General features: G+C 46.5%; 1 protein-coding gene across 1 annotated transcript in view; it reads right to left on the bottom strand.

Annotated features, from left to right (window-relative positions):
* ARHGEF9 (Cdc42 guanine nucleotide exchange factor 9) overlaps positions 1-27,127 on the bottom strand; it is a 429,305-nt gene that overhangs the window by 48,204 nt on the left and 353,974 nt on the right. The window contains exons 9-10 of the mRNA XM_030210261.1: positions 20,705-20,937; positions 8,541-8,670 (exon numbers count right to left, since the gene is read on the bottom strand). Of these exons, the coding sequence (XP_030066121.1) occupies positions 8,541-8,670; positions 20,705-20,937 (363 nt within the window). The remainder of the gene's footprint in view (positions 1-8,540; positions 8,671-20,704; positions 20,938-27,127) is intronic.

The raw sequence follows: 27,127 nt of genomic DNA, 5'->3' as shown, positions 1-27,127 counted from the left end.
CCGCAACGCCGACCATGCTTCATCTGACATCTTAACTCTGCGTGACTTCCCATCCACCGTAATCCACATGGCGAACGGGAAAAGTAAAATGTTGCCGCGCGGCAACCGGGAACTATCGCCGGACCAATGTGGCTGCTGGTGGTAGTTCCACTCACAGCGCCTACCATTTCCGGTGCTAGTGGAAATACTAAAAAAATATTTCCGCAGGGGGTTACCCGGCAGTAATCGGGCAGCATTACGCACTGCCCGGTTACTGCTGGGTTAGCGCGCAGGAGCCCTTATAAGTGCTCCCCCCTCCGGAATGGCCGTGCGGAAAGTGCGACCTTACCACACGGCCATTTCGTATTTGCTTTTCACCCACTGTGGTGAAAGGGCCCCTAACGTAAGTTAAGCGGGTATTTACAAGATCGCGTGTAGGTAGCAGGTTGGCATATTCACGCATTTATCAGGGGCATATCTGCGTGTGGCCATGGGGGCCTGGGCCCCCGTAGATTTGGCCCTGGACCCCCGTGCCGATGACCCTCTCCACCCCCCCTCCCGCCACCAACCTGCCGTCGCCTATCTTTGCTGGCGGGGGACCCCAACCCCCGCCAGCCGAGGTCCTCTCTTCCGTTGCAGCAAAGCTTCCTGTTCTGAGTCTGACGTCCTGCACGTACAACGTGCAGGACGCCAGACTCAGAATTTGAAACTGAAGGAAGCTTTGCTGCAACGGAAGAGAGGACCTCGGCTGGCGGGGGTTGGGGTCCCCTGCCAGCTTTTCAATGGAAGGACCTCGGCTGGTGGGAGTTGGGGTCCCCCGCCAGCTTTGCAACAGAAGGACCTCGGCTGACGGGGGTTGGGGTCCCCCGCCAGCAAAGGTAGGTGAAAGCGGCGGGGGAGTGTTGGTGGCGGGAGGGTCGTTGGCAGGGAGGGGTCAAATTTGGCGGCGGGGGGGTCTGGCAATGGCGCGGGGGGAGGGAGGCTAAAATGTGCCCCCTTACTCTGGCTCTGGCCCTCCCTCCTGCCGAAGTCCAGATACACCCCTGGCATATATTCTAGTATTCTGAACATTTGTGCTCGGAAATGTTGGTGCCTGGTTTGTAGACTCTCCCCCCCCCACCTCCGCCACTCGATCTGCCTTCACAGTTGTCCTACTGCTATGGAATAAGGAACAAGGTTGGTTGTAAAACTGACTTTGCTTGCAGGGGGACTTAACTTTTCTACCACCATCAACATGAAATGCAAGAAAACTATCCATACGTGAGCAGTCTTACCATACCACGAACGCAATTTGGACCGAGTGCACCAGAAATGAATCAGGCAATTAAAATTATTGTCGCTGTCTAGTTTCAATAGTTACATTATCATGAAAGAGTTACTTCAGATTTACTTTAGAGCTGCCCTACTACTACTACTAACTAACTAGCATTTCTAAAGCGCTACTAGGGTTACGCAGCGCTGTACAATTTAAACATAGAAGGACAGTCCCTGCTCAAAGAGCTTACAATCTAAAAGACAAGAAAACAATCTAAAGACAAGTGAACAATCTAGAGGACGAGTGAACAGTTAGTCTGATAGGGTGGATAGATTGGGGTATTTTATATATCTCGAGTGGTTAGGCGCCGAAGGCAGCATTGAAGAGGTGAGTTTTAAGCAGAGATTTGAAGATGGGTAGGGAGGGGGCATGGCGTATGGGTAAAGGAAGATTGTTCCAGGCATGGGGTGAGGCAAGGCAGAATGGGCGGAGTCTGGAGTTGGCAGTGGTGGAGAAGGGTACTGAGAGAAGGGCCTTGTCCTGTGAGCGGAGGTTACGGGCGGGAACATAGGGGGAGATGAGGGTGGAGAGGTAGTGAGGAGCCGCAGACTGAGTGCATTTGTAGGTAAGGAGGAGGAGCTTGAATTGTATGCGATAACTGATTGGAAGCCAGTGAAGTGATTTGAGGAGAGGGGTGATATGAGTATATCGGTTTTGGCGGAATATAAGACGTGCAGCAGCGTTCTGAACTGAATGAAGGGGGGATAGATGGCTGAGTGGGAGGCCGGTGAGGAGTAAGTTGCAGTAATCAAGGCGAGAGGTAATGAGAGCGTGGACGAGAGTTCTGGTGGTGTGCTCAGAGAGGAAAGGGCGAATTTTGCTGATGTTGAAGAGGAAGAAGCGACAGGTCTTGAGTCTGCCCTAGAACCAGAGAAGCTTTACAGCTTCTGTATTTGATAATTGCTTCAGTTATTACATCTCAATTAGTGTACTATAGTCCTTTGACTTTATAATTAAAGTTGCAATACTTTATAATTGAAGCTCAAGGTAATTTATTTTAGATTTCCTTTACAGCAGGGTTTCAGTGGTGCTTTGACAGAGTTTCTCTTCTCTTTAATAACAGTTCCTTCACTTTGGTGTTGAGACGTTATATTGGTCCTGGAGGAAAACCGGAGTCTTTATAGGGTTTGATGCATCGGTTTCTTTTGTTGATCGTTTCACAATTATTCCAAGTTACAAAGACTCCGGGGTGAACAAACCAGCGGCATAGCTCTAGACCTGTCATTTTGGGTGGGTTCACAGTTAAGATGTATGGACCCCTTTTGACTGAAATAGAGTCCTGCATCTTTCTCCTTCTCCTCCGCCCCCGAATCTGGCATTTGCCCAGGGCCGGTCTTAGCAAGTGCGGGGCCCTGTGCAGACCAATTTGGTGGGGCCCCATCCTAGCCCCGCCCCCACCCTAGCTCTGCCCCATTGAAAGGATTATTCCATTTTTATAAATTTTTTTTATTTATGAAATTTCAAGTAAAGACAAATGAAGCTAAACTTGTACAACAAAACTGATTGAAATAATAAGCACAATGCTATCATCATGAAACCTCCCCTCCCCAGAAATTATTCAGTTCAAGTCCACTACAATTAGTAGTTCCAATTCTCATAACAAAGGAGAAAATAAGGAAAAATATTAAGAAACTAGTAAAAGAGGCCCGTTTCTGAGCAAATGAAACAGGCGCTAGCAAGGTTTTCGTCGGCAGCACACCCCCCCCCCCCGCCAACCCCTTCGTTGTTGTGGCATTGCTCCGCCCTCAATGTCATGACGTTTGACGCGTGGGCGGGGCCCGTAGCGATTTCCTCCCCCCCCCCGCCTCCCTCCCTCCCTGCCAACCCCTTCGTTGTTCTGCCATTGCTCCGCCCTCGAGGGTGGGGCCCGGAGCGATTTTGGTGGCTTCACCACCACGAACCTTCGAACCTTTTTGAAGGAAGTCAGGGCTTGGCTTCACTGACGTCACTGTCTTCAGAACATTGAGGGTGAGTTTTATATATATAAAAGATCCAGCACAGTGCTACAGTGTACAAGGTATGCCAGGAATGCTTTATCTGCCTATGGCTGGAGAGAGGTTGAGTGACTCGATGCGGTCCCGGTCCAGGTCAGAGTGGAGGCACGAGGCAGAGTTGAGGCACGCTGAGCGGGGCCCCCTTAGGCGCGGGGCCCTATGTGGCCGCCTTGGTCGCTTCTGCCTAAGACCGGCCCTGCATTTGCCCCCCCTGTCCGTGGCCCTGCAACTCTCCCCCCACCCCCCCTCCGTAGTCTACCTCAGCATCTTTGCAGGCAGCAGCAATGATACACATCTGCTGCTTCCCACCAGGGAGAAAACAGGAAGTGATGTTAACAAGGGCAGGATGTGACAGAGACCCACCCGCAGCTGCACCCACTGGAACAATGTGTAGATGGCACCTCACTTCATCATCTCATAAAGTAGCAGTCCCAGATGTATGGAATTAATCTGATCACAAAGTTTCACCTACAGCTTGTTTATTCACCCTTATTTCTGCGTAAATCAAGTGGACTAAAAGCACAGCCACTAGACGCTGACTCGAGTCATTTTAGTTTTAATTGGAATTATTGATTACTTGCAGGTTACTCTACTGTATAGCTGGAAATCAGAGGAGAAGATAATTCAGCTAACCTCAGTTATTTTCTGTAACCAAACTTTTGCTGAGTAAGGAGCACCTGGACAAAAACAGCATCTCATAGTAACATAGTAGATGACGGCAGAAAAAGACCTGCACGGTCCATCTAGTCTGCCCACGATAAACTCATATGTGTATACCTTACCTTGATTTGTACCTGTCTTTTTCAGGGCACAGACCGTATAAGTCTGTCCAGCAGTATTTCCTGCCTCCCAACCACCAGTCCCGCCTCCCATCACCGGCTCTGGCACAGACCCTGTATAAGTCTGCCCTCCCCTATCCTAGCCTCTCAACCACCAACCCCTCTTCCCCCCGCCACCCAATTTCAGCTAAGCTTCTGTGGATCCATTCCTTCTCGAACAGTTGGAGGAAATATTGCACAATGTCGTGTCCACAGACTGAAGCAAGCAAGCGCTGGCTGTGTCATCAGCTTATGTTCTACTGAATCTGACAGTAACACAGTAAATGACGGCAGATAAAAGACCTACGAAATCCATCAAATCTGCTCAACAAGGCGGCCAGAGCTGTACCCACTAGTCTGTGCAGGTTATAGTCATTCATGTTTGACACTGGTTGGCAAGTTGCCATCATGCCAACCACATACTGGCAGTTAAATATGATGTAGTCTTGGGACAACAGATGTTAGAACTAGATTAACGCTAACAGTATTTAACTTGCTATTTTCAACATTAAGATATCTTAATGGTATAAAATATATCATAATTATTGAATTAGAATACCAGAGAGTATTTCAGTTGGAACTCAGAAGGTATTAGAGATTAAATTTTAACTGCCAGACCCTCGACAATTCTTCTAACTTTCAGAGATCCTTTCTCATCGTTTCTACTCTCTCCAGGGTATCCACTCTATTGGCTATCTTCGTGTCATCTGCAAAAAGGCAAACCTTTCCTTCCAACCCTTCAGCAACATCTCTCACAAATATATTAAACAAAATGGGCCTCAGCATCGACCCCTGAGGAACCTCACTGCTCACCATCCTTTCCTCCTAGCGGATTCCATTTACCACCACCTTCTGCCACCTGTCAGTCAACTAGTTTTCTATCCAGTTCACCACTTTTGGTCCTAAGTTCAGCCCTCTCAGCTTATTCACGAGTCTTCTGTGGGGGACCGTATCAAAGGCTTTGCTGAAATCCAAGTAGATTACATCTAGCGCAAGGCCTTCATCCATTTCTTTTGTCACCCAGTCAAAGAAGTCAATGGGATTCGTTTGGCAGGATTTTCCTTTGATAAAGCCATGTTGCCTCAGGTCCTGTAACTTGTCGGCTTCTAGAAAGTTAACTGTCCTTTCTTTCAGCAGCGACTCCATTATTTTTCCTACCACCGACGTGAGACTTACCAGTCTGTAGTTTCCCACTTCTTCCCTGTCTCCATTTTTGTGAAGAGGGACCACATCCACTCATCTCCAACCTTGCGGAACCTTTCCCGTCTCTAAAGATCTATTAAATAAATCTTTAAGAGGTCCTGCCAAGACCTCCCTAAGCTCCCTCAGTATCCTGGGATGTATCCAATCCGGTCCCATAGCTTTGTCCACCTTCAGATTCTCCAGCTGTTTATAAACCCTTTCTTCTGTAAATGGTGCAGTATCCGCTCCATTCCCAAATATTCCTTCAGCAGCCAACCGCGGTCCTTCACCAGGATTTTCCTCCGTGAACACCGAAGAGAAGTAATTGTTCAGCACATTCGCTTTATCCTCCTCACTTTCCACATAACCATTCTCATTATCTTTCAGTCTCGCAATTCCATTCCTATTTTTCTCCTTTCTCCAATATATCTGAAAAAGGTCTTGTCACCTCTCTTTACATCTTTAGCCATTTTTTCTTCCGCTCGCACTTTTGCTAGCCATATTTCCCTCTTTGCTTCTTTGAGTTTAATCTGATAATCTTTTCCGTGATCCTCTCGTTGCGTTCTTTTGTATGTCTTGAACAATGTCTCTTTTGCTCTTATTTTTTTCAGCTAATTGGTTGGAGAACCATAAAGGCTTCCTGTTTCTCTTGGATTTGTTTACTTTCCTCACGTAAAGATCAGTCACCATATTTATAGCAGCCTTCAGCTTTGACCACTGATGTTCCACTTCTCCTAGGCTTTCCCACTTCAACAGCTCCTTTTTCAGGTATTCGCCCATTTTATCAAAATCGTATTCTGTGATGATCGCTTTACATAGGAGGGCACCCACCCGGATATTAGAAACACTTCTTCCATTTGTGAGCACTAGATCCAGCATCGACCCTTCCCTCTTGGGTTCCGTCACCATTGGTCTGAGCAAGGCACTTTGACATGCGTCCACAATCTCCCTACTTCTTTCCGATTCCGCAGACGGGACGTTCCAATCCACATCAGACAAGTTGAAATCTCTCAACAGTAGCACCACCCCTTTCATACCAATCTTTTGAATATCCTCTATCAGACCCTTGTCTAGCTTCTCTATTTGTGCCGGAGGTCTGTAGATAACCCCCGTGTGGATACAGGTTCCATCTTCTCTTTCCAGGACGATCCATAAAGCTTCTTCCTTTCCCCAGGTGCTCCACATTTCAGCCACTCTGATATTGTCTCTCAAATACAGTGCCACTCCTCCACCCCTTCGGCCCACTCTATCCTTTCTAAAAAGATTATAGGCCGGTATAGTCACATCCCATTCATGGGAATCATTGAACCACGTCTCTGTAATAGCAACAATATCCAAGTTTTCTTCAAACATCAGGGCTTGCAAGTCTTGAACCTTTTTACCTAGACTATGAGCATTTGTGCTCAGGGCTGTGCCAAGGGTCTCTGGCGCCCCCCTGCAGACTATCAGTTGGCGCCCCCCCCCCCCCGGTGAAAATGATCGCTCACCACTTGCCACACTGACAGGAATTGTCAGCAATATTCTTAGAAACAAATTGCTATACATTGCAAAATAAGATAGCAGATGTAAATTCTCAAAGTGGACATATTCCAAACACTAAAATGAAAATAAAATGATTTTTTTTCTACCTTTGTTGTCTGGTGACTTTCTTTTTCTGATCATGCTGGCCCAGTATCTGATTCTGCGGCTATCTGTCCTCTTAACTCCGTTTCCAGGGCTTCCTTTTCATTTATTTCTTTCCTCCTTTCTTCTTCATTTCTGGTCCTCAGCTTCTGCCTATTTTCTTCATCCATGTGCAGTTTTTCTCCTCTCTTCCTTTTCCCTCATTTCATCTCCTTCATCTCTCTTCCCTCCCCTTTATGTTCAGCAATTTCTCCTCTCTCCCTGAGCCCTGCCCTGCAATCTATATCCATCCATGCCCATCTGTCCCCTGCCCCCTCCATTCATCCCTATCCAGCAATTCCCCTCTCCCTGAGCCCTACCCTCCCATCAATCCATGCCCATCTGTCCCTTGCCCCCTCCATTCATCTCTGACCCTATTCAGCAATTCCCCTCTCTCCCTGAGCCCTGCCCTCCCAATCCATGCCCATCCATGCTCCTCTGTCCCCTGCCCCCTCCATTCATCCCTATCCAGCAATTTCCCTCTCCCTGAGCCCTGCCCTGCAATCCATGTCCATCCATGCCCCTCTGTCCCTTGCCCCCTCCATTCATCCCTGACCCTATCCAGCAATTCCTCTCTGTCCCTTCCATGAACCCTGCCCTCGCATGCTCCTCTCTCCTCTGCCCGCCCGCTCCCATGTCCCAACTGCCCGCCCTCTTCCCCCCCCCCCCCCCACCTTCCAACATCCCTTTCCTTTTTTTTTTCTTTTAAATTTACCTCAATCCGGCAGTGCAGGCGCAGCGTCAGTGAAGGAGGCGGCGCTCCCGACGTGTCTACTGTCTAGCCTTCGCTTCGCTCATGTTCCGCCTTCTTCTGACGTCAAGGAAATGACCCCCTCGACACAGTACTGTGTTTCGGCCACAGGCCTGCCTCAGGAGTCTTGATTGATGTGAAACAAGTATTCAATAGTGGTTGGTCTCGATAAAAACCTTCATGTTTTTAAAGAACAGTCTAGTGGAGCACTAAGGTGAAAGTAGATTTGCTCCACTAGACTGTTCTTTAAAAACATAAAGGTTTTTAACGAGACCAACCACTATTGAATACTTGTTTCACATCAATCAAGACTCCTGAGGCAGGCCTGTGGCCGAAACACAGTACTGTGTTGAGCCTACAATAAAGTTTTTTTACACTACATCATCATAGTCTCTTCTTCCTGGAGTCATTGGTGCACTTCCCACTTTGTTTATCTGAATTTTCACCATCTAGAAGCCACCATCAGGCTAGTGAAATTGATTGCACTTTAAATCAAGGGGTGTTTTCAACCATTTACACTAGTATTTTGTAACAACAAGAAGGTACTTACTTTTCTTCATAACAGAGGCTTGAAATAGGTGTGTTTTTGCCACCTTAAACTAGGCACCTGGTTATAAAATTACCCTCTATAAGAATAAGAGTGAGAGAATGGTCCCTTATGTATATTAGGAATGCCACATTCTGTAAATGTTTTACGAAACAATATAAAGTCCCAAGACCGAAACAGATGGGGCTCAACGCCATGCCCGTGTGTCCCACAGCTCCTCCCTATAAAAATAAGGTAGGTGGAAAGCAGAAGGTAAAAAGTGAATCTCTCTGGCGTCACAGCCACTGCCTACCTCCCAGTCTACGACCGATGCCTGCCACTGAGCTATCTTGTCGATATTTTCCAGCCTTCGTTTCCGCTCGTTGATCTGCTGAGTCACGTTCCTCATCACTGCGAGCGCAGCAGCCACATATCGGTAATCGCTAGAAGACAGAAAGGATGAACCAGTGGAATTAGTTCTATTGATATGCTTTGGGAAAGCAGCATTTTTACTGTCCTAGTTATCTGTTATTATACATAATATCATCAATTCTGATTCTATTATCATTATGAGTTCTTTGGTTTTCAGTTGATCTTTGTGAATTTTGGAGGTCATGAAACAATGAGAAAATTATTCTGGCTAAAGTCAATTCCAGTCCATGAGTGCTACAAGTTGATCATGCCTTCGTGGAAACCAGAATGAAAAGACAAGATTACATTTGCATACAGTGGATCTGAATTACATTAAATTACATTACATTTGAGGGGGGGGGGGGGGTACTTCTGCATACTTTCATTGACCTGAAACCTGACAGGCAGGACGACAACTGAACAGCAATTTGGGTTTCCATTGCTCCGGCTTCTCCCATACAACCCTGCCTACGCATCTCACTTTCTATACCCATGTTTTCAGCACTTGAAATTTAGCCTATTACTTTTTTCAAAAGTGTTGTCCAACAGGTCATCAAAAGGGATGGGCCCAGAGGACCCATGCATCAAGAGCCATTAACTCATTAGGTCTTACACCTTTAAAGAGGCAGGTCCAATGGGACGCAGCTGATCAGTGCATTGGAGAGAGGGATGCCCCGATGAAGCAGGAGGTACTAGTTCACTGTGCTGTGCCTTAGAAGGGGGTCTCCCCACTTCCCATGTGTTTGGGGTTGTCTCTCTCTCAGAACCTGAGCATTTTAAGCACCCAAACCATGTGGAGAGCTCTAATCTGTGTTCTCCTCTGTTTTACTATGTAAGCTAAAGAGAATCCACGTACGTGGAGAACTCAGTAGATCCCACGGGGTAGAGAATAAATGCAAAAAGGAGTGGGAATATAAACCAGGCTTATCCAAAAAACTAGAACCAGCCAAAAATAGTATTAATAATCAAACAAACAATATTTATTAATATTTCCTTAAAAAGGACTCATTAATATTTTCTAAAAATGACTCGACACAACGTTGTGTTTCGGCCTGGTGGCCTACATCAGGAGTCTATAAATGAAAACAATAAACAATACATAAATAAAAAAGAATATCAATGAAGAAGAGAAACAAAGTCATAAAAAAAATATACGGGGCTGGTGTTTGGGTGGTGGGGCTAGTTCTGGGCAAGACTTCTACGCTCTGTGTCCTGAAAATGGCAGATACAAATCAAGGTAAGGTATACACAAGAAGTAGCACATATGAGTTTATCTGGTTGGGCAGACTGGATGGACCGTGCAGGTCTTTTTCTGCATCATCTACTATGTTACTTCAATCCCCTTTATTACTTTTCCAATTTCACCCCTGCTGTCACTCACCACAGGGAACCACCGAAACATCTCTGCCAACCTCTCTCCTAGGCAGGTCTCCAACTCACTCTCCAGCCCACTGGCAGGGACCTCCCTCCCCCCAGGGCCTCTGGAAAAATCTCTCTCTGATGTCTTAGTAACGCCCACATCATGGGGTATTACAATAGGACTGAGTTTTATGTGGTCCTGTTTATGCGGTGACCTTGGCCAGTGAAGTGTTGAATACTGGAACTTAACCAGTCAAGTGCTGACTCTAGGGCCGCCGAGAGACATAGCTGTCCTGCCCTCGCACAAAGATGAAATGACATCAGAGGGCGGAACATTGAGAGGGAATGGAACGCTGGAGTCGAGCTGACGTCAGGATGTTACGAACGTAAGCAAGACAAGTGAAGGCAACGGAACGCTGGACATGGAGGGGAGGACAGAATCGAGGGATATTGAGAGGAGGGGAGGGCAGGGCAGAGGAGAATCGCTGGACATGGAGGGGACGCCAGAATCCCGAGATACGGAGGGGAGGGCAGGGCAGAGGAGTATCGCTGGACACGGAGGGGAGGCCAGAATCGCGGGACACCAAGGGGAGGGCAGTGCAGAAGAGAATTGCTGGACACGGAGGGGAGGCCAGAATCGCAGGACATGGAGGGGAGGGCAGTGCAGAGGAGAATTACTGGACACGGAGAGGAAACCAGAATCGCGGGCATGGAAATGGAGGGGAGGGAAGAATTACTGGACATGGAAGGGACGGCAGGGCAGAGGGGGATCGCTGGAAATGGAGGGGAGGGAAGAATCGCTGGACATGGAGGGGAGGGCAGAATCAAGGGATATTGAGAGGAGGGGAGGGCAGGGCAGAGGAGAATCGCTGGACATGGAGGGGACACCAGAATCCCGAGATACGGAGGGGAGGGCAGGGCAGAGGAGAATCGCTGGACACGGAGGGGAGGGCAGTGCAGAGGAGAATTACTGGACACGGAGATGAAACCAGAATCGCGGGCATGGAAGGGACGGCAGGGCAGAGGAGGATCGCTGGAAATGGAGGGGAGGGAAGAATTGCTGGACATGGAGGGGAGGGCAGGGGAGAGAGGAGAAATTGCTTCGACAAGAGCCTTAAAAACATAATCACCATTACAAGATAGCCTTGCTAGTGCCCCTTTCATTTTTTCCAGAAACGGGCCTTTTTTACTAATATTAAAGTTGAACCTTGGACCTTGCATACTGGCATACATTTCACAGGCATTGACACCTCCTCTTCAGCAGGCATAATGTCTACGTCTGCAAGGTAGGAACAATTTCTGCAGGATTTATACTAGGCTCTTAAGTACCTTTATAAAACAGGCGCAAGAAAGACGCCTTCCCACCCTATTAACCTAGGCACCTTGTTATAAAAATTACCCTTATACCGTGTAAAGACGCAACCAAAAGCTTACACTCGGCCATTCTGTACCCTGCGTATCTACTTTTTCTACCAGTGTGCTGCACAGATCCTCACCCAGTCATGCATCCATTAAACATTTGCTTATCCCCACCACCCGGAGACAGTATTTACAGCAAATATCCGTCAGCTGCAAGGACCCAGCTGTTCACCATGTAGGGTATCAGTAGAAAGGTTCCCAATTTAATCACCAGTGCGGCTTTGCTGAACGCAGCCTGTGTGGACTGGTCTACAGACACTTAGTGGTAGCATGACAGCTTACAAGCCGTAGGGCAACTCAAGGAGGCTCCTTATGCCACAGTGTTCGTGCGGTTGTGCGTCTCACTTCCTCAGACTCTTTTATGAACGTCAAAGCAGCTCTCTCTTCTCTTTGGATTTCATTTCTCATTCCTTCTTCCCTCTGGAATAACACATAAACACACACGAGCACCCTTGGGGGCCAGCAAAGGCAACAAATTTGTCTTTTCCAAAAGGAAGCCCGAGCCAGGGCTATTGATTTACACCTTATGGAGCAATTTCAATTCCACAAGACCTTAACATTCATTTTAGGTAGAAAGCGACATGAGGCCACAATGTCATCATGTGGCCAGAATTTATGACTCATAAAGTGGTGTGGTGGCCATGTTAGTCACTTTTAAAGGTAATAAACAGAAATAAAACACAGAAAAGAAAATCAGATGATACTAACTTAATATATTTTTTGATTAGCCTTCGAAAGCTAATGAAAAAAATGTATTAAGTTAGCCCAATAAAAAAGGTATCATCTTATTTTCTTTTGTTTTATTTCTGTTTATTGCCTGTGAGTCATAGAGAAAAGCAGAGATCTGCTCAGTCCAAATTCCTGCAGGTTGTGGCTACGCGAGGTACTGTCCAAAAGATCATAGAAGTCCAACAAAGAATGGTCCATCCGGTCTGCCCAACAGTCACATGTAACTGGTCAGCGGCTGTGTCTGGATGGTTAAATAGCTTTGAATAGCAAGGGGCTAATGTCCGACCGCAGCCTGTCTGGGTGAAAGTGGAAGTGGTGTCCCAGGTCCAGGGGCGTAGCTAGACAACAGATTTTGGGTGGGCACCAAGTGTTCTCCCCCTCCCCCACCAAAAAAATATCTCAGCTAACGGGAAAAAGCTTCTTTCCTCCTTGGCAGTCTGCAGTAGGCATGCACTGAAAACTGAGCATGTGCAGATGCAGGTATCATGGAGAGTAGCGTTTTCTTTACCATCAGGGGGAAGTCTTCAGCTGGTGTAGCTTGGGATCCCCACCAGCTACCAATAAACAAGTGCTACTGTTGGGTGGGCCTGAACCCTAAGTGCCCACCTGTGGCTACGCCACTGCCCAGGTCTATGACTATAAGCCATCCAGAGGCGAACTCTCCGTGCCCAGAGAGGTCTGGTCAACTGTTGGCAGACTGCGTCACTCTTCGGGTTCACTACACCATCTGCTTCACCGTCATCACGTAAGAACGTTAAGAGCACCAGTACATGGATTCAACTTGAAACAGGGCTTTATTGCTTGCACAAAAATGCAGCCATTCATCTGTGACCAAGAACGTCTCGATTTGAGCACATCTCTCCCACATTGGTTAAATTGCATCGGCTTTCCATTTTTTGGACAGAGCTATTTTAAGTTTTGTCTCTTATTCATGAGGCTTTATAAGGAACATCATCACCCTCTATTTCATCTTCACTATGTTTCTATTGTCCAGCGAGAGGTTTGCGCTCAGAGAATAAATCTTTATTTGACATACCGTTATTTAAACAAATACATCTGGAAGAATACCAAGCATCTATATTTCATGTTACGGGGCCGACCCTGTGGAAATCTTTGCCAGCTGAGTTAAGGTTGATGTCAAACCACAGTAATTTCCTGAAGGCACATGTATTTCGGAAGGCTTTTAGTAATTTACTCTAGTAACTATACTGGGCAGGTTTCAGCTAGATAATAGAAACAGTCTTGCCTTGTTTGTTGAACTGAGTTAATTATTTAAGAAGGTTTTGACGATCTAATTAATGTTTCACGTGTTTTATGACTCATAGGGGTCTTTTTACTAAACTGGGATAATATTTGCACTTACTGTATGTTTACCACAAAAATTAACAAGAAGTAAGTACAAAGCCCACGTGGTAAATACAGGGGGTGTGACCAGATTCTGCTCTGTATTCACTACACAGGGCAACAGTTAGCACAGTATAACATGGCTGGGCCAACAGCAAGGGTCTTGCACGCTATTGCCCAGGCATGTAAAGCAGCCCTAGCCTCTGATCCCCCCCATTATACCCCACACCCTCTTTATACAGGCCCCAGCCTCCTATCCCATCACACCCTCTGACAAAGGCCTCCAGCCTCTGATCCCCCCTTTCACACTCCGCACCCTCCTATACAAGCCCCTGTCTCCTATCTCCCCACCCCACAAAATACTGTTCACCCTTCTATACAGCAGGGGCATAACCAGGATTCAATATTTGGGGGTGCCCGGGAGTGGAACGGGGGGAGGTAATGCATTTTAACTCTACTCCCCCCCACCCCCAGTAATAATTTTACCTTTGCTGCTGGAGGGGGCCTGAACTCAAACTGAGGGAGGGGGGGATCCAGGCCTCAAGCCCCCCCCCCCCCCCCCCATGGCTATGCTACTGTTATACAGGCTCTAGATACTGTTCCTTGTAAGCTGAGTGGATGTCCTCCAACTGCAATTCTACCAGTGGGGGGGGGGGGGGGGTGCTTCAATAGTGGTGGGGGGGGGGGGGCTAGGGACAGGCAGGTTCCCTGGAGTCCTCACTACTGAAAATGTGATACTGAAACAGCACCTCCTACTGGCAGGACTGTAGGTAGAGGACTCCTGATCACCTTGAGTATTGTGTTCAATTCTGGTCGCCGCATCTCAAGAAAGATATAGTAGAACTGGAAAAGGTGCAGCGAAGGGCAACTAAAATGACAGCGGGGATGGGACGACTTCCCTATGAAGAAAGACTAAGGAGGCTAGGGCTTTTCAGCTTGGAGAAGAGACGGCTGAGGGGAGACATGATAGAGGTATATAAAATAATGAGTGGAGTGGAACAGGTGGATGTGAAGCGTCTGTTCACGCTTTCCAAAAATACTAGGACTAGGGGGCATGCGATGAAACTACAGTGTAGTAAATTTAAAACAAATCGGAGAACGTTTTTCTTCACCCAACGCATAATTAAACTCTGGAATTCGTTGCTGGAGAACATGGTGAAGGCGGTTAGCTTGGCAGAGTTTTAAAAGGGGTTAGGCGGTTTCCTAAAGGACAAGTCCATAAACCACTACTAAATGGACTTGGGAAAAATCCACAATTTCAGGAATAACACGTATAGAATGTTTGTACGTTTGGGAAGCTCGCCAGGTGCCCTTGGCCTGGATTGGCCGCTGTCGTGGACAGGATGCTGGGCTCGATGGACCCTTGGTCTTTTCTCAGTGTGGCATTACTTATGTACTTATGTAACAGTGGCCCCAACCCCCAACACAGCCTGCTTCCTCCGATATAACCTCAACACCCCCCTCAGTCAAAGACCAAACCTTTGAATATGGGTCTCAACCCCCCCCCCCCCCCCAAATCAACAGCCCCACTCGAGGTACCACACAAGACTACTACTAGGGCTTACTGCCACCATTTTGAAATCAGACACCGAACCAGGCAGCAGCAGGGGAGGATCATTGTCACCTGGCTCCGCTGTGCCACCACTTCTGATCCCTGGGTAAGCCCTACTGGAGAGGTCAAGGGGTGGGGGGGGAGTGGGGAATTGGGGGCATAGGTTTGCTGTCAGGGGTGGGGCTTTTCATGGAGGGCAAAGCTGTCGATTCGGGGAAGGTCGGGACCCAGATCTGGGGGAACTGGTCATTGACTCGTAGGGGGTTAGGATTGTATCAGATGGTGCGGGGTGTGATCGATGGGGGGGGGGGGGGAATCAGGGTCTGTGCTGCCACATCTCCTCTTGAGGTGGTAGTAATTTAGCTGTGCTATTGGCATTCCTGAGAATTAGCGCATGGTAACACCCCGTGCGCTAGTTGTCACAGTCAGCTACTCCTCTACCTGCCCATGTCAAGACCAAATCCTGCACACTCAGGGGGCGTAGCCAGAAGTCCATTTTTGGGGGTTCCCAAAGATGGGTTGAGGGGGCCAGGATTCTTTCTACCCCCCCCCAGTCTCACACAGAGAGGTAGGAGTCTTACTTTTAATAAGTTATGAGTGAATGAGGATGATATGTCCTTTTGTACTAAAGATCACATGGCATAGTACTAGAAAGGGGAGGGGGGAGGGGAGATAAGAAGGGAGGGTAGGGGAATGGGAGATAAGGGTGGGATAGTTTGATGTTGTTATGGAGGAACAGGGGTGATATGATACAGACGTTCAAATATTTGAAAGGTATTAATCCGCAAACGAATCTTTTCCGGAGATGGGAAGGTGGTAGAACGAGAGGACATGAAATGAGATTGAAGGGGGGCAGACTCAGGAAAGATATCAGGAAGTATTTTTTCACGGAGAGGGTGGTGGACGCTTGGAATGCCCTCCCGCGGGAGGTGGTGGAGATGAAAACGGTAACAGAGTTCAAACTTGCGTGGGATATGCATAGAGGAATCCTGTGCAGAAGGAATAGATCCTCAGAAGCTTAGCCGAAATTGGGTGGCGGAGCAGGTGGGGGGAAGAGGGGGTGGTGGTTGGGAGGCGAGGATAGGGGAGGGCAGACTTATACGGTCTGTACCAGAGCCGGTGATGGGAGGCGGGACTGGTGGTTGGGAGGCGGGAAATACTGCTGGGCAGACTTATATGGTCTGTGCCCTGAAAAGGACAGGTACAAATTCAAGGTAAGGTATACACATATGAGTTTGTCATGGGCAGACTGGATGGACCATGCAGGTCTTTATCTGCCGTCATCTACTATGTTACTATGTTACTATGTCTGCTTTGAATAGTATCTGTAAAAATTAAGGAAGTTGTTGAAATACAAATTTGGTAAGGGGAGGGATAAAAACGATAAAGTTTGGTGATGACATGTGATAACTGCGCATCACGGGATACAGTATATATGTTGGGTTTATGTATATCTCATGGTGATTGTGCAAAAGTTGTGTTGTTTTCAATAAAAACGTTGAAACCTAAAATACTACTTTTGCTGGTGGGGATGCCAAGCTTCACCAGCTAAAGACGTCTCCTGCACAGCCCTGCCTGTACTGAATGCGCAGCACCTAATGCAGCAGGCGCACTTTGACCGCTAATGCCGGCTCTCTCGTGAGCATGTGAGGGAGAGACTGAGCATGCACAGGAGAGCAGGCGTTAGTGGCCAAAGTGCACCTGCTGAATTAGGTACTGCTCATTCAGAACAGGCAGGGCTGTGCAGGAGACGTCTTTGGCTGGTGGGACTTGGCGTTCCCGCCAACCATGAAAGCAGAGGGGACCTGAGCCAAAGGTGAGGGGGGCCCAGGCCCCCATGACTACACACAGGGGTTTTACCGCAGTAGGCCCCCGCTACTGGGACTGACTTTCTGTTCTCCTTCTCTATGCCTTGCTTCATTCTTCCGTTATTGCCATTTTCACTGTTCCTACTAGGTTTGAAATGACTCTGTAAGTATGACTGTTCTTTCCTGTTCAGTTTTTGTAGTTCTTTTTCATTTCACTTTCTTGGTTTTTAGATTGTAAACCACCTTGATTTACGAGTTTGCCAAGGCGGTATAGAAAATGTGAATAAACTAAACTACTGTCCACTGCTCGGTAAACGCCACGCTTGCTGCTTAATAGCAGGGCTGCTGAGAGGGAGGCAGGGAATGGCAAGATTCCTCAGGCCTGGCCTCCAGGGAGGGCCCAGTGCTGGTGATCTAAAAAGACTGCTCTGCCAGCCACAGGTCCTTCTTCTGCTGTGTCCTGCCTATGGGGAAACAGGAAGTTACATCACAGGAGGCGGGACACGGCAGGAAGATATATAGCTAGCAGAGCACTCTCTCTCGTTCATTGCTTTGGGAGGGGTGCACAGTGGCAAGGCCCTGAACATTGTTTGCCCCGGGCCCAGCTTTGTCTCTCGGCAGTCCTACTTAACACAGCTTAGTAAAAGGGCCCCATAGTTTCACCGCGACAGGCTGGTTAATGATTAGGTTGGAATGTAGAGGAATTTAAATTTGTATTCTTGTTTCTGTCTGTTTTATTTTTTTTATATTTTAATTGTGTATGTATCCCTGTAACCCACCTAGAATTGTAGGACAGGTGGGATATCAAGCTTATATATATATAAATAAATACATAAATACACAACAATGGTGCCCAATCGCTGCAGGGCTCAGAACGCAGATCGCTGTGTGAAATTCCAGTCGTTTTAGTGATTCCAGCACATTTCTCTGTCTCCTGTGAAAGTTGGGCAATAGCATCCCGAGTAAGTGAACATCATGGTGAAATACAGAAGTCGTTCATGCCAAACTTTGAGCTGAATCAACCAACAACCATCCAGAAAAGGAAATCTTCAGTCAACAGCCAACTTCCCACACAATTTCCCCATGAAGCAATACTTTTAAATGAGTACATTTTTAGATATTAAATGGACCGTCAAATGCGGGAGGTGTATTATATGTCATAGGTTCACCGCAATTATCATCAGCTCAAAATTCAAAAATAAATGTTTCACCACTAACATATATATAAAAAAAAGTGTTAACAACCAGCCAAGTCCCCAACTTTTCAAACAAAAATGTTAACTCATCATTTGAAAGAACAATAGGGCCTTTTTACTAAGCTGCGTTAGAAAGTGGCCTTGGAGTGCCCTTACGTAGGTTTTTCCCACGCACTAAGGACATTTTTACCGCAGCAGTAAAATGGTCGATTTACTATTTTTTCTATTAATGGCCATGCACTAATAATGTCATTAGAATAGCTACGAGATCACTTGCTGCCATCCATTTTATAGATGGCAAGGGTTCACGAAGTAATCTTGTGCTAAACAGTTAGTGTGCGGTAATTATTATTATTACATTTGTACCCTGCGCTTTCCCACTCAAAGCAGGTTCAATGCGGCTGACATAATAATAATAAGGATTACAGAGTATTGATAGGGAAAAAGTATAAGTTAAGCTCTATTGAGCAGGGATTGTCTCTCTATGTCAGGTGTTCAGCACTGCGTGCGTCTGGTAGCACTATACAAATGTTAATAATAATAATAACTATAGCAGAATATTAAAAGAGATAGGTAGGTAGCAATGAGCAAGGGTGAAGGGAGTAGAAGAGGTATGAGGGAGGGCTAGGTGAAAAACTGGAAGGGGGTAGAGAGGCAAGGGGGGGGGGGGGAGGAGGACACGGAATAGTCATAGGGAAATTAGGTGGGAGATGTAGTCTGGGTCACTGTCTTCGTCACCTGGATAGTAGTTGGGTAAATGGGTTCATAGGATTCGTTTGGGTCATTTGGGCAGGCTTGCTTGAACAGATGGGTTTTCAGTGATTTCCGGAAGGGTAGATATTCACTGATAGATCAGATGGGTCGGGGGAGGGCATTCCAGAGTTGACTGCCTAAGAAGGGGAAGCTGGATCCACGGTAGGTTTTGTATTTAAGTCCTTTGCAATTGGGGTAATGTAGATTGAGGTAAGTTCGCGAAGTTTCAGGCGTGTTTCTGGTGGGAAGGTTAACCAGATTGAGCATACAGCCCGGAGATTCACCGTGGATAATCCTGTGGTAATGTAGATTGCTAACTTATTAATGCAGACCCACTCTCCACCCCCGATACGCCCCCTCAACCACAAAATAAAACATTTTTTACTGTGCGGATAGCATGTATATTATTTGGAACTTACTACAGAGGCTTCAAATGCACACACCGACAGCACTGATTCTGCGTCTCTAGAGGAAGGACATGCCAGAAGGGCACTGTGATACCCCGGGTGAGGGTTATGGGGTGGCCCTGGGAATAACTCAGCCGGACAAGGTGTGAAAATAAATGTTTTATTCACCTGAGCCCTAGGACCTGTTGCTTCACAGGCCAGGAACATCAGATGCAACATCTTCTCTGGTTTAGGCCTTTGGCGGGCAGGCCAAGCAGTCTGTGGCTGGTGGGGCTGCCCCACCCCAAACACAGATTGTAAGTTCTCAGGTCTTCTGGCCCTAGCCAGAGCTCAGCAAGGCTTACAAGTCTTAACAAGAACAAAGTTGGCTTACCTCAGGCAGGACACAGCAGCTAAATGCATAGACGGGCTTCAGTTCATCCTTCCCTGGGCCTCCTTAACCTCAGCCTGGCCCTGTCTTTTAATCTCCCAGGTATTGACTCCGCCCTTCCCGGCTCACTTCCTCCCGGGGCGGGACCGGTGCACTTAAGGTGGCCCAGGCTTTCGGAGAGACTTTTCATACGGGTGAGGGGCAGTGTTCTATAAACCCCCTCACAGGCACAAATGGAACAGAAAACAATTTCTGACTTCTCTGGGGTTAATTTGATAAAGTCAGTTTTTGCTTTAAATGCCGATATATGCATGAATAGGACTGGATTCAGTAAACAGCGACCAAGTTTGGGCCCTGGAAAAAATTGGCATAAAGTGCTACCCTATAAATGGCGCTCCAATATAACAGTGCTAAGAGCCCCCTACCTGTGCTCAAAGCACCAGTATTATGCCAGCTCAAACCTGGTGTCCTGGTGTAAATGTCCATGGCAACTGTTGGCATTTGGGTGTGGGAATGGTTCTACTCTATAATTTTATTTATTTAGATTTTGCTCACACCCTTTTCAGTAGTAGCTCAAGGTGAGTTACATTCAGGTACTCTGGATATTTCTCTGTCCCAGGAGGGCTCACAATCTAAGTTTGTACCTGAGGCAATGGAGGGTTAAGTGACTTGCCCAAGATCACAAGGAGCAGCAGTGGGATTTGAACTGGCCACCTCTGGATTGCAAGACCGGTCCTCTAACCACTAGGCCACTCCTCCATTCCTCCTCCTTTATGTGCAATATTTGGGAATTCTCCTGTCCCACCCCCCCTAGCCACACCCCTTTTTGAATTGCATGCCAGGGAATTTAGGCAAGCTGGGTTAGAGAATAGGGTGCAGGCAGAAGGGCACACAAATTTTGAATAATGCCAATTAGCTCCAGTGCCTCAAATACAAAAAGATTGGGAGACCTCTGGGGACAGGAAAATGCCTTCTGTATCTGAATGTGCCTCACCTTGAACTAGTACTGAAAAAAAGGGGTGACCTAAATCCTTTCCCTAATTTGTCTGTCCCCCCCCCCCAAAAAATAAATTGCACAGAACATAACGAGAAACAAATAACAAAGCAATGCTCTAAGCCCTTTGTGTACCTGTGGTCCTGGGCTGTGTACTTCAGTAGCTCAGCCAGCTGCAGGGGGTATTTGCAGATCTTTTGGACTGGGGTCAAGAGGAAGCCATCAATGGCAATATCAATCATCTGCTGTAGAAGGCGACACGCTTCAAAGAAATGCTGGTACCTGCCGTCTTTCATCAGCTTGGAGAGCTCCATGCAAGCGTCCAAGTGGTTGTTACAGTACTCAGAGTATATCCAGAAGCCATCTTGCTGTGAGATTGGAGATGAGAGAGGAAAGGAAAGAATTTCGTCAGGTATGTGTGGAGGGCAAATCCACCCACTCAACACGCGAAAGAGTGCATGCTACAGGCTAACAGAGAAAATGTCGGCAGGTTAAGAACTATGTGGCCTGCACAATGCGACCAGCAGCTTCCCTTCACTGGGTCACTACAGGCCCTGCTTCATCTCCTGACACCTCTTTCCCTAAATGTCCCAAGCAGGTGGGCATAAAAACAATCTGCCCAATATTTTTGCGCTATCGGTTAAATAGGGCTTAACTGGTTATCCACCGATATTCAGTGGGGATAACCGGCCATCCTTTGCTGAATATCCACGATTAGCAGCTGGTGGATAACCAGTTATATCACGCGATACAACTGACTATCTACAGATATTTAAACCAAGTTTGGTGGTCATATTTCTGAATCTCTGAAGACATATCTCTTCAACAAAGCATACCACAACGTTTAATAACTGTAACCACAACACCTTACCCCTCAACCTCCATTTTGATTGATTTCTTTCTATGTCTGTATGCATAGGCGCCCCGTATAAGAGGCTTGGGGAGGCTAAGCCTCCCCAGCCCAATCGTCGACTTCCGCTTGTGGTGCAGCCCACCCTCCCGCCCCGCGCATTCTCATCTTTTATTTCCGTGGCAGCGACGTCAATGAAGAAAAAGACTATAGGCTCGCCGCCAGCTTCTCTCTTCTCTCTGCTCTCGCGGAAACAGGAAATGCATCACGGGACACTGTGTGCAGAGAGAAGGGAGAAGCTGGCGGCGAGCCTGTAGTCTTTTTCTTCATTGACATCGCTGCCACGGAGCGTATGGAGGTAAGCTCCGCCCCCTTTAGCCTCCCCAAACAGTTGGGCTACCGACCGTCTATGTCTGTATGCTTAATCTTATCATGTCAACCCATTCTCTAAGTAACAACAATTGTAACTTCTACTCTGGAATGGCGAATGCCATAATGGAGCATTGTAAGCCACATTGAGCCTGCAAACAGGTGGGAAAATGTGGGATACAAATGCAACAAATAAATAAATAAATAAATAAATATTTGGCCGTGTCAAACCCTGGTATATCTTTGACTACTTTAAAGATAACTGGCTATGTCTGAATATCGACATAGTCGATTATCTTCAAACTGGCCACCCCCCCCCCCCCCCCCCAGATATTCAATGCTGGTCACCGTAAATGGCCCGAAATTGAATATCTGGGTTCAGAGCAGACAGTGAGAGACAGCCCGGTTATCTCTTGTGGTCTGAATATAGGGGCCAATATAATTCTGCAAGTTGCGATTTTTAAATGGTTTTAACTGTAACTTTTTTTTTGGTATGTACAGGTCAAGGAACTTGTGCCCTTTAAGAATATCCTTTCTTTTTCCTAAATGAGCATTTTAAAGGGTTTTATTACCTTTTTTTTTTTTGTGACGGCAACCATTTTACTTTTGCCGTTTTATTTGCATATTTTCAACGGTTTTGATTTCTATATTTTTTGGTGTGTGCAAGTCAAGAAAGTTGTGCCCTCCAAAAATAAGCTTTTCTGTTTTCCAAATAATCATTTATGAAGGAGTTATGGGTATTTTCAAATGTCTGTTATCAGTCTTGATCAGGGCTTTTTTATTTATTTATTGAATTTTAATTATACAAGCATATCAATCTTGTAACAGGAAAGACTGATCAAGAAAGGAAAAAAAAACTTCACGAAGCAAAACATTTTACATAATAATTTCTTGTCTCAGTCAAAAGTCCACAAACTGGGAGTTCAAAATGTACAATAAGTGAAGCTTAACAGGAAAAAAAACTCTAACAAATGGTGGGTCGGACCCATTTAAGATGCTTTAATTCTATTTCAAACGCTTTCACTAATTGGAACTACTGTTCCATCAGTCTTTCTTGCTGTAATAAACAACTCCAATTGGGATGGGTCAAAAAAGATAAATTTTTCTTGTTGGTAGGTTACTAAACATTTGCATGGAAATTTTAGGAAAAAAATAACTCCCATGTTAATCACTTCTTGTTTCTTCTGCAGAAATTTCCATCGGCGTAGCTGTGTTTCTCTTGACACATCTGGGAAAATATTAATCTTTAATCCCTTAAATACTTTATCACGATGTTTATAAAATAGTCTCAAAATCCAGTTCTTATCGGGTAATAAAGTTACTGTGATCAGGGCTTTTTTTGAGGGGGTACTTGGGGGTACTGAGTACCAGCACCTTTTCCATTGTCTGTTAAAATTGACCCATGGTCCCCAAGTTTTAATGAAAGAGCTCAGGCCCTACACACCAATTCTGCTTTTTCATAGATTCTGTGATTAGTTGCAGGGGGCTTGGTTATTGTGGGGTGGGTCCCTCAGTGATCTTGGGGGTACTGAGTACTGGCACCTTTTTCGCTATAAAAAGCACACTGCTCTTGATAAAGTTCAATATGGCTGTAAGCAAGTTGTGTGGCCTAGTCTCAGTTTAAAGCCAGCTTTCCAGCAAGGCACAATCATTCATGAACAAGCAGAGATCTCCGCTGTGTCTGGCAGCTCTCGTGAGTTTCTCTTTCGTTTTTGCCTATTCTTTCTGACTTCCACAAATTTATTGGGGCCGATATTCAGACTGCTGGAGTTAGACCAGCTAACTCCTGTGGTCGGTGCAGAGTCTGGATATTCAATGCCAGGTCGTTTCTGGTGACCGGCACTGAATATCCGGTTCATTTTTGGCTGGTTTAAAGATAACCAGCTATGTCGATATTCAGACTGAGCCGGTTATCTTTAAACCGGCAAACATATCTCATATTTTCATGCGGTCAAATATGGCCGCTAAACCGGCTTTAAAAGTAGGTGAACAGCTGGGTATATCAGGTGATATAATCGGCTTGCTATCCGGGGATGATCTCCAAGGATCTATTTTTTATCTAGCATTCATAAATCTTTCTCTAACCTCCCTGGGTACCCTATCGTTAGTACTAAGTTTTCTATGTTAGAACCTTTATCAAAATGTATTGATGTTTTTCTTAAACCAGATGCAAAAAAGTACCATCTTACATCCAGGATACTTCTCATTTTTTGAGAACTCTACAGGATTTACCAGAATGTTGGGTGGGTACTATGGACATAGTTTCCTTATATACTAAACTTCCTGATGAAGGAACACAGGCAGTGATTCGTACGGTATTGGAGTGTAGGTCTGAATCACAGTGAATTCCATCAGATTTTTTTATGTCTATGGCGAAGCTGGTGTTGCAACATAGAGGGGCATAATCGAACTGGGCGCCCATCTTTAAGGATGGCCCGGTGAAGGGACAGGGCATCCCGTATTATTGAAACAAGATAGGCGGCCATCTTTCGTTTCGATAATACGGTCATGGACAGCCAAATCTCAACATTTAGGTCGACTTTAGAGATGGCCGACCGCGGTTTTCGCCTATAATGGAAACCAAGGATGGCCATCTCAAAAACAACCAAATCCAAGCCCTTTGGTCATGGGAGGAGCCAACATTTCTAGTGCACTGGTCCCCTCTTACATGCCAGGACACCAACCGGGCACCCTAGGAGGCACTGCAGTGGACTTGACAAATTGCTCCCAGGTGCATATCTCCCTTACCTAGGGTGCTGAGCCCACCAACCCCCCCCCCCTCCAAAACCCACTACCCACAACTGTACAACACTACCATAGCCCTTAAAGAGTAACGGGGGGCACCTAGATGTGGGTACAGTGGGTTTGTGGTGGGTTTTGGAGGGCTCCCATCTACCACCACAAGTGTAGCAGATAGGGGGGGGATGGGCCTGGGTCCGCCTGCCTGAAGTGCACTGCAGTACCCACTAAAAACTGCTCCAGGGACCTGCATACTGCTGTGATGGAGCTGGGTATGACATTTGAGGCTGGCATAGAGGCTGGAAAAAATGTTTTATAAAATTTTTTTTGTTGGGTGGGAGGGGGTTGGTGACCACTGGGGGAGTAAGGGTAGGTCATCCCCGATTCCCTCCGGTGGTCATCTGGTCAGTTCGGGCACCTTTTCAAGGCTTGGTCATGAACAAAAAGGGCCAAGTAAAGTCGGCCAAATGTTCGTCGGGGACGCCCTTCTTTTTTCCATTATCGGCCGAGGATGGCCATCTCTTAACCACACCCCGTCCCACCTTTGGTCCACTGCTGACACACCCCCTTGAACTTTGGCTGTCCCCGTGACAGAAAGCAGTTGAGGGCGGCCAAAATCGGCTTTCGATTATGACGATTTGGCAGGCCCTGAGAGAAGGATGCCCATCTCCCGATTTGTGTCGGAAGATGGGCGTCCTTCTCTTTCGAAAATGAGCTGGATAGTTATTTTTGGTTTGATGACAAATATTATAAACAAATCCATGGTATAGCTATCGGAGCTTAGTTTGCACCCTCTTTAGGTACATTATATGTAGCTATGTTGGAGGAAAAGTATTAATATCAATAGTCTGGTATCAGTTTATTCTTAATTGCAGAAGAATTTTGTATGATGTGTTTTTCATCTGGACGAGTTCTGAGGCAGCTTTGTTGGATTTTCATCATTGGCTGAACCAACTTGACTCTAAAATACAGTTCACTATCCTGCTTATAATCGAAATAGAAAAACGCCTATATTGTGACCCAAATCGAGAGATAGACGTTTATCTCACAAAAACGAATAAAGCGGTATAATGGAAAACCGAATTTGGACGTTTTCAACTGCACTCCGTCGCGGATGCGGATAAAGTTGATGGGGGCGTGTCAAAGGCTTGGTGAAGGCGGAACTGGGGCGTGGTTATCGGGCGATCAGAGATGGGCGCCTTTCGCCGATAATGGAAAAAAAATATGCGTTTTTAGCGAGAATTTAGGGCACTTTTCCTGGACCCTGTTTTTCCACGAATATGGCCCCCAAAAGTGCCATAAATGACCAGATGACCACTGGAGGGAATCGGGGATGACCTCCCCTGACTCCCCCAGTGGTCACAAACCCCCTCCCACCACAAAATATGCCGTTTCACAACTTTTTATTTTCACCCTCAAATGTCATACCCACCTCCCTGGCAGCAGTATGCAGGTCACTGGAGCAGTGATTAGGGGGTGCAGTGGACTTCAGGCAGGTGGACCCAGGCCCATCCTCCCCCACCTGTTACACTTGTGCTGGTAAATGGGAGCCCTCCAAACCGCCCCCCAAACCCACTGTACCCACATGTAGGTGCCCCCCTTCACCCCTTAGGGCTATAGTAATGGTGTAGACTTGTGGGCAGTGGGTTTTGAGGGGGATTTGGGAGGGCTCAACACCCAAGGGAAGGGTGCTATGCACCTGGGAGCTGTTTTACCTTTTTTTTTTTTTTGTGCCCCCTAGGGTGCCCGGTTGGTGTCCTGGCATGTGAGGGGGACCAGTGCACTACGAATCCTGGCCCCTCCCACGAATAAATGTCTTGGAGCTATTCGTTTTTGAGCTGGGCGCTTTCAGTTTCCATTATCGCTGAAAAATAAAAACGCCCAGCTCAAAAAAAGATAAACGTCCATGTTTTTCGAAAATACGGTTCGGTCCGCCCCTTCACGGACCCGTTCTCAGAGATAAACGCCCATGGAGATAGACGTTTCCGTTCGATTATGCCCCTTAGTGTCATATGATCGGAAATCAATACATTTTTTGGATGTTACCATAGTTAGAAATGGAATATATGTCACTACTACACTGTACAGGAAGAATACAGACTGGAATAATTTGTTAAGGTATCATAGTTTTCATCCTTGTAAATTAAAAGACAGTCTTCCAGTGAGTCAGTTTTTGCGGATCTGAAGAATGTGCTTATCATTGCCAGATGTTAAATATCAAGCTGTCCTTTTGAAACAGAGATTATTGGACAGAGGGTATCCGGTTAAAGTCATTAAACAAGTTTAAGAGCAAGATATACTCAACGTGACCTTTTGCTACAATATACACAGAATGAATCTAAAGAAGAGCTAACATGTGTGTTACCCTATTCACAATTGTCGTCAACTATAGAAGGTATTATTCACAAACACTGACACATTCTAAGCCTGTTAGCTATACCTCTGGAATATCCTATTATGGCTTTATGAAGGGGTAGATCTATAGGAGAAAGCCTTCAATATAAACAAAGAGAGACTGTTCATCAAGAGTCTTTTACACATCCCAAACACCATAATTATCAATGGTGTGGTTGCACCATTGAAGGATCTAGTTGGTCTCT

The sequence above is a fragment of the Microcaecilia unicolor genome, chromosome 7, assembly GCF_901765095.1.
Source record: "Microcaecilia unicolor chromosome 7, aMicUni1.1, whole genome shotgun sequence".
In the NCBI taxonomy this organism is placed as follows: domain Eukaryota; kingdom Metazoa; phylum Chordata; class Amphibia; order Gymnophiona; family Siphonopidae; genus Microcaecilia; species Microcaecilia unicolor.
The sequence above is the reverse complement of the archived record's forward strand: the minus strand, read 5'-3'. Positions and strand labels throughout refer to the sequence as shown.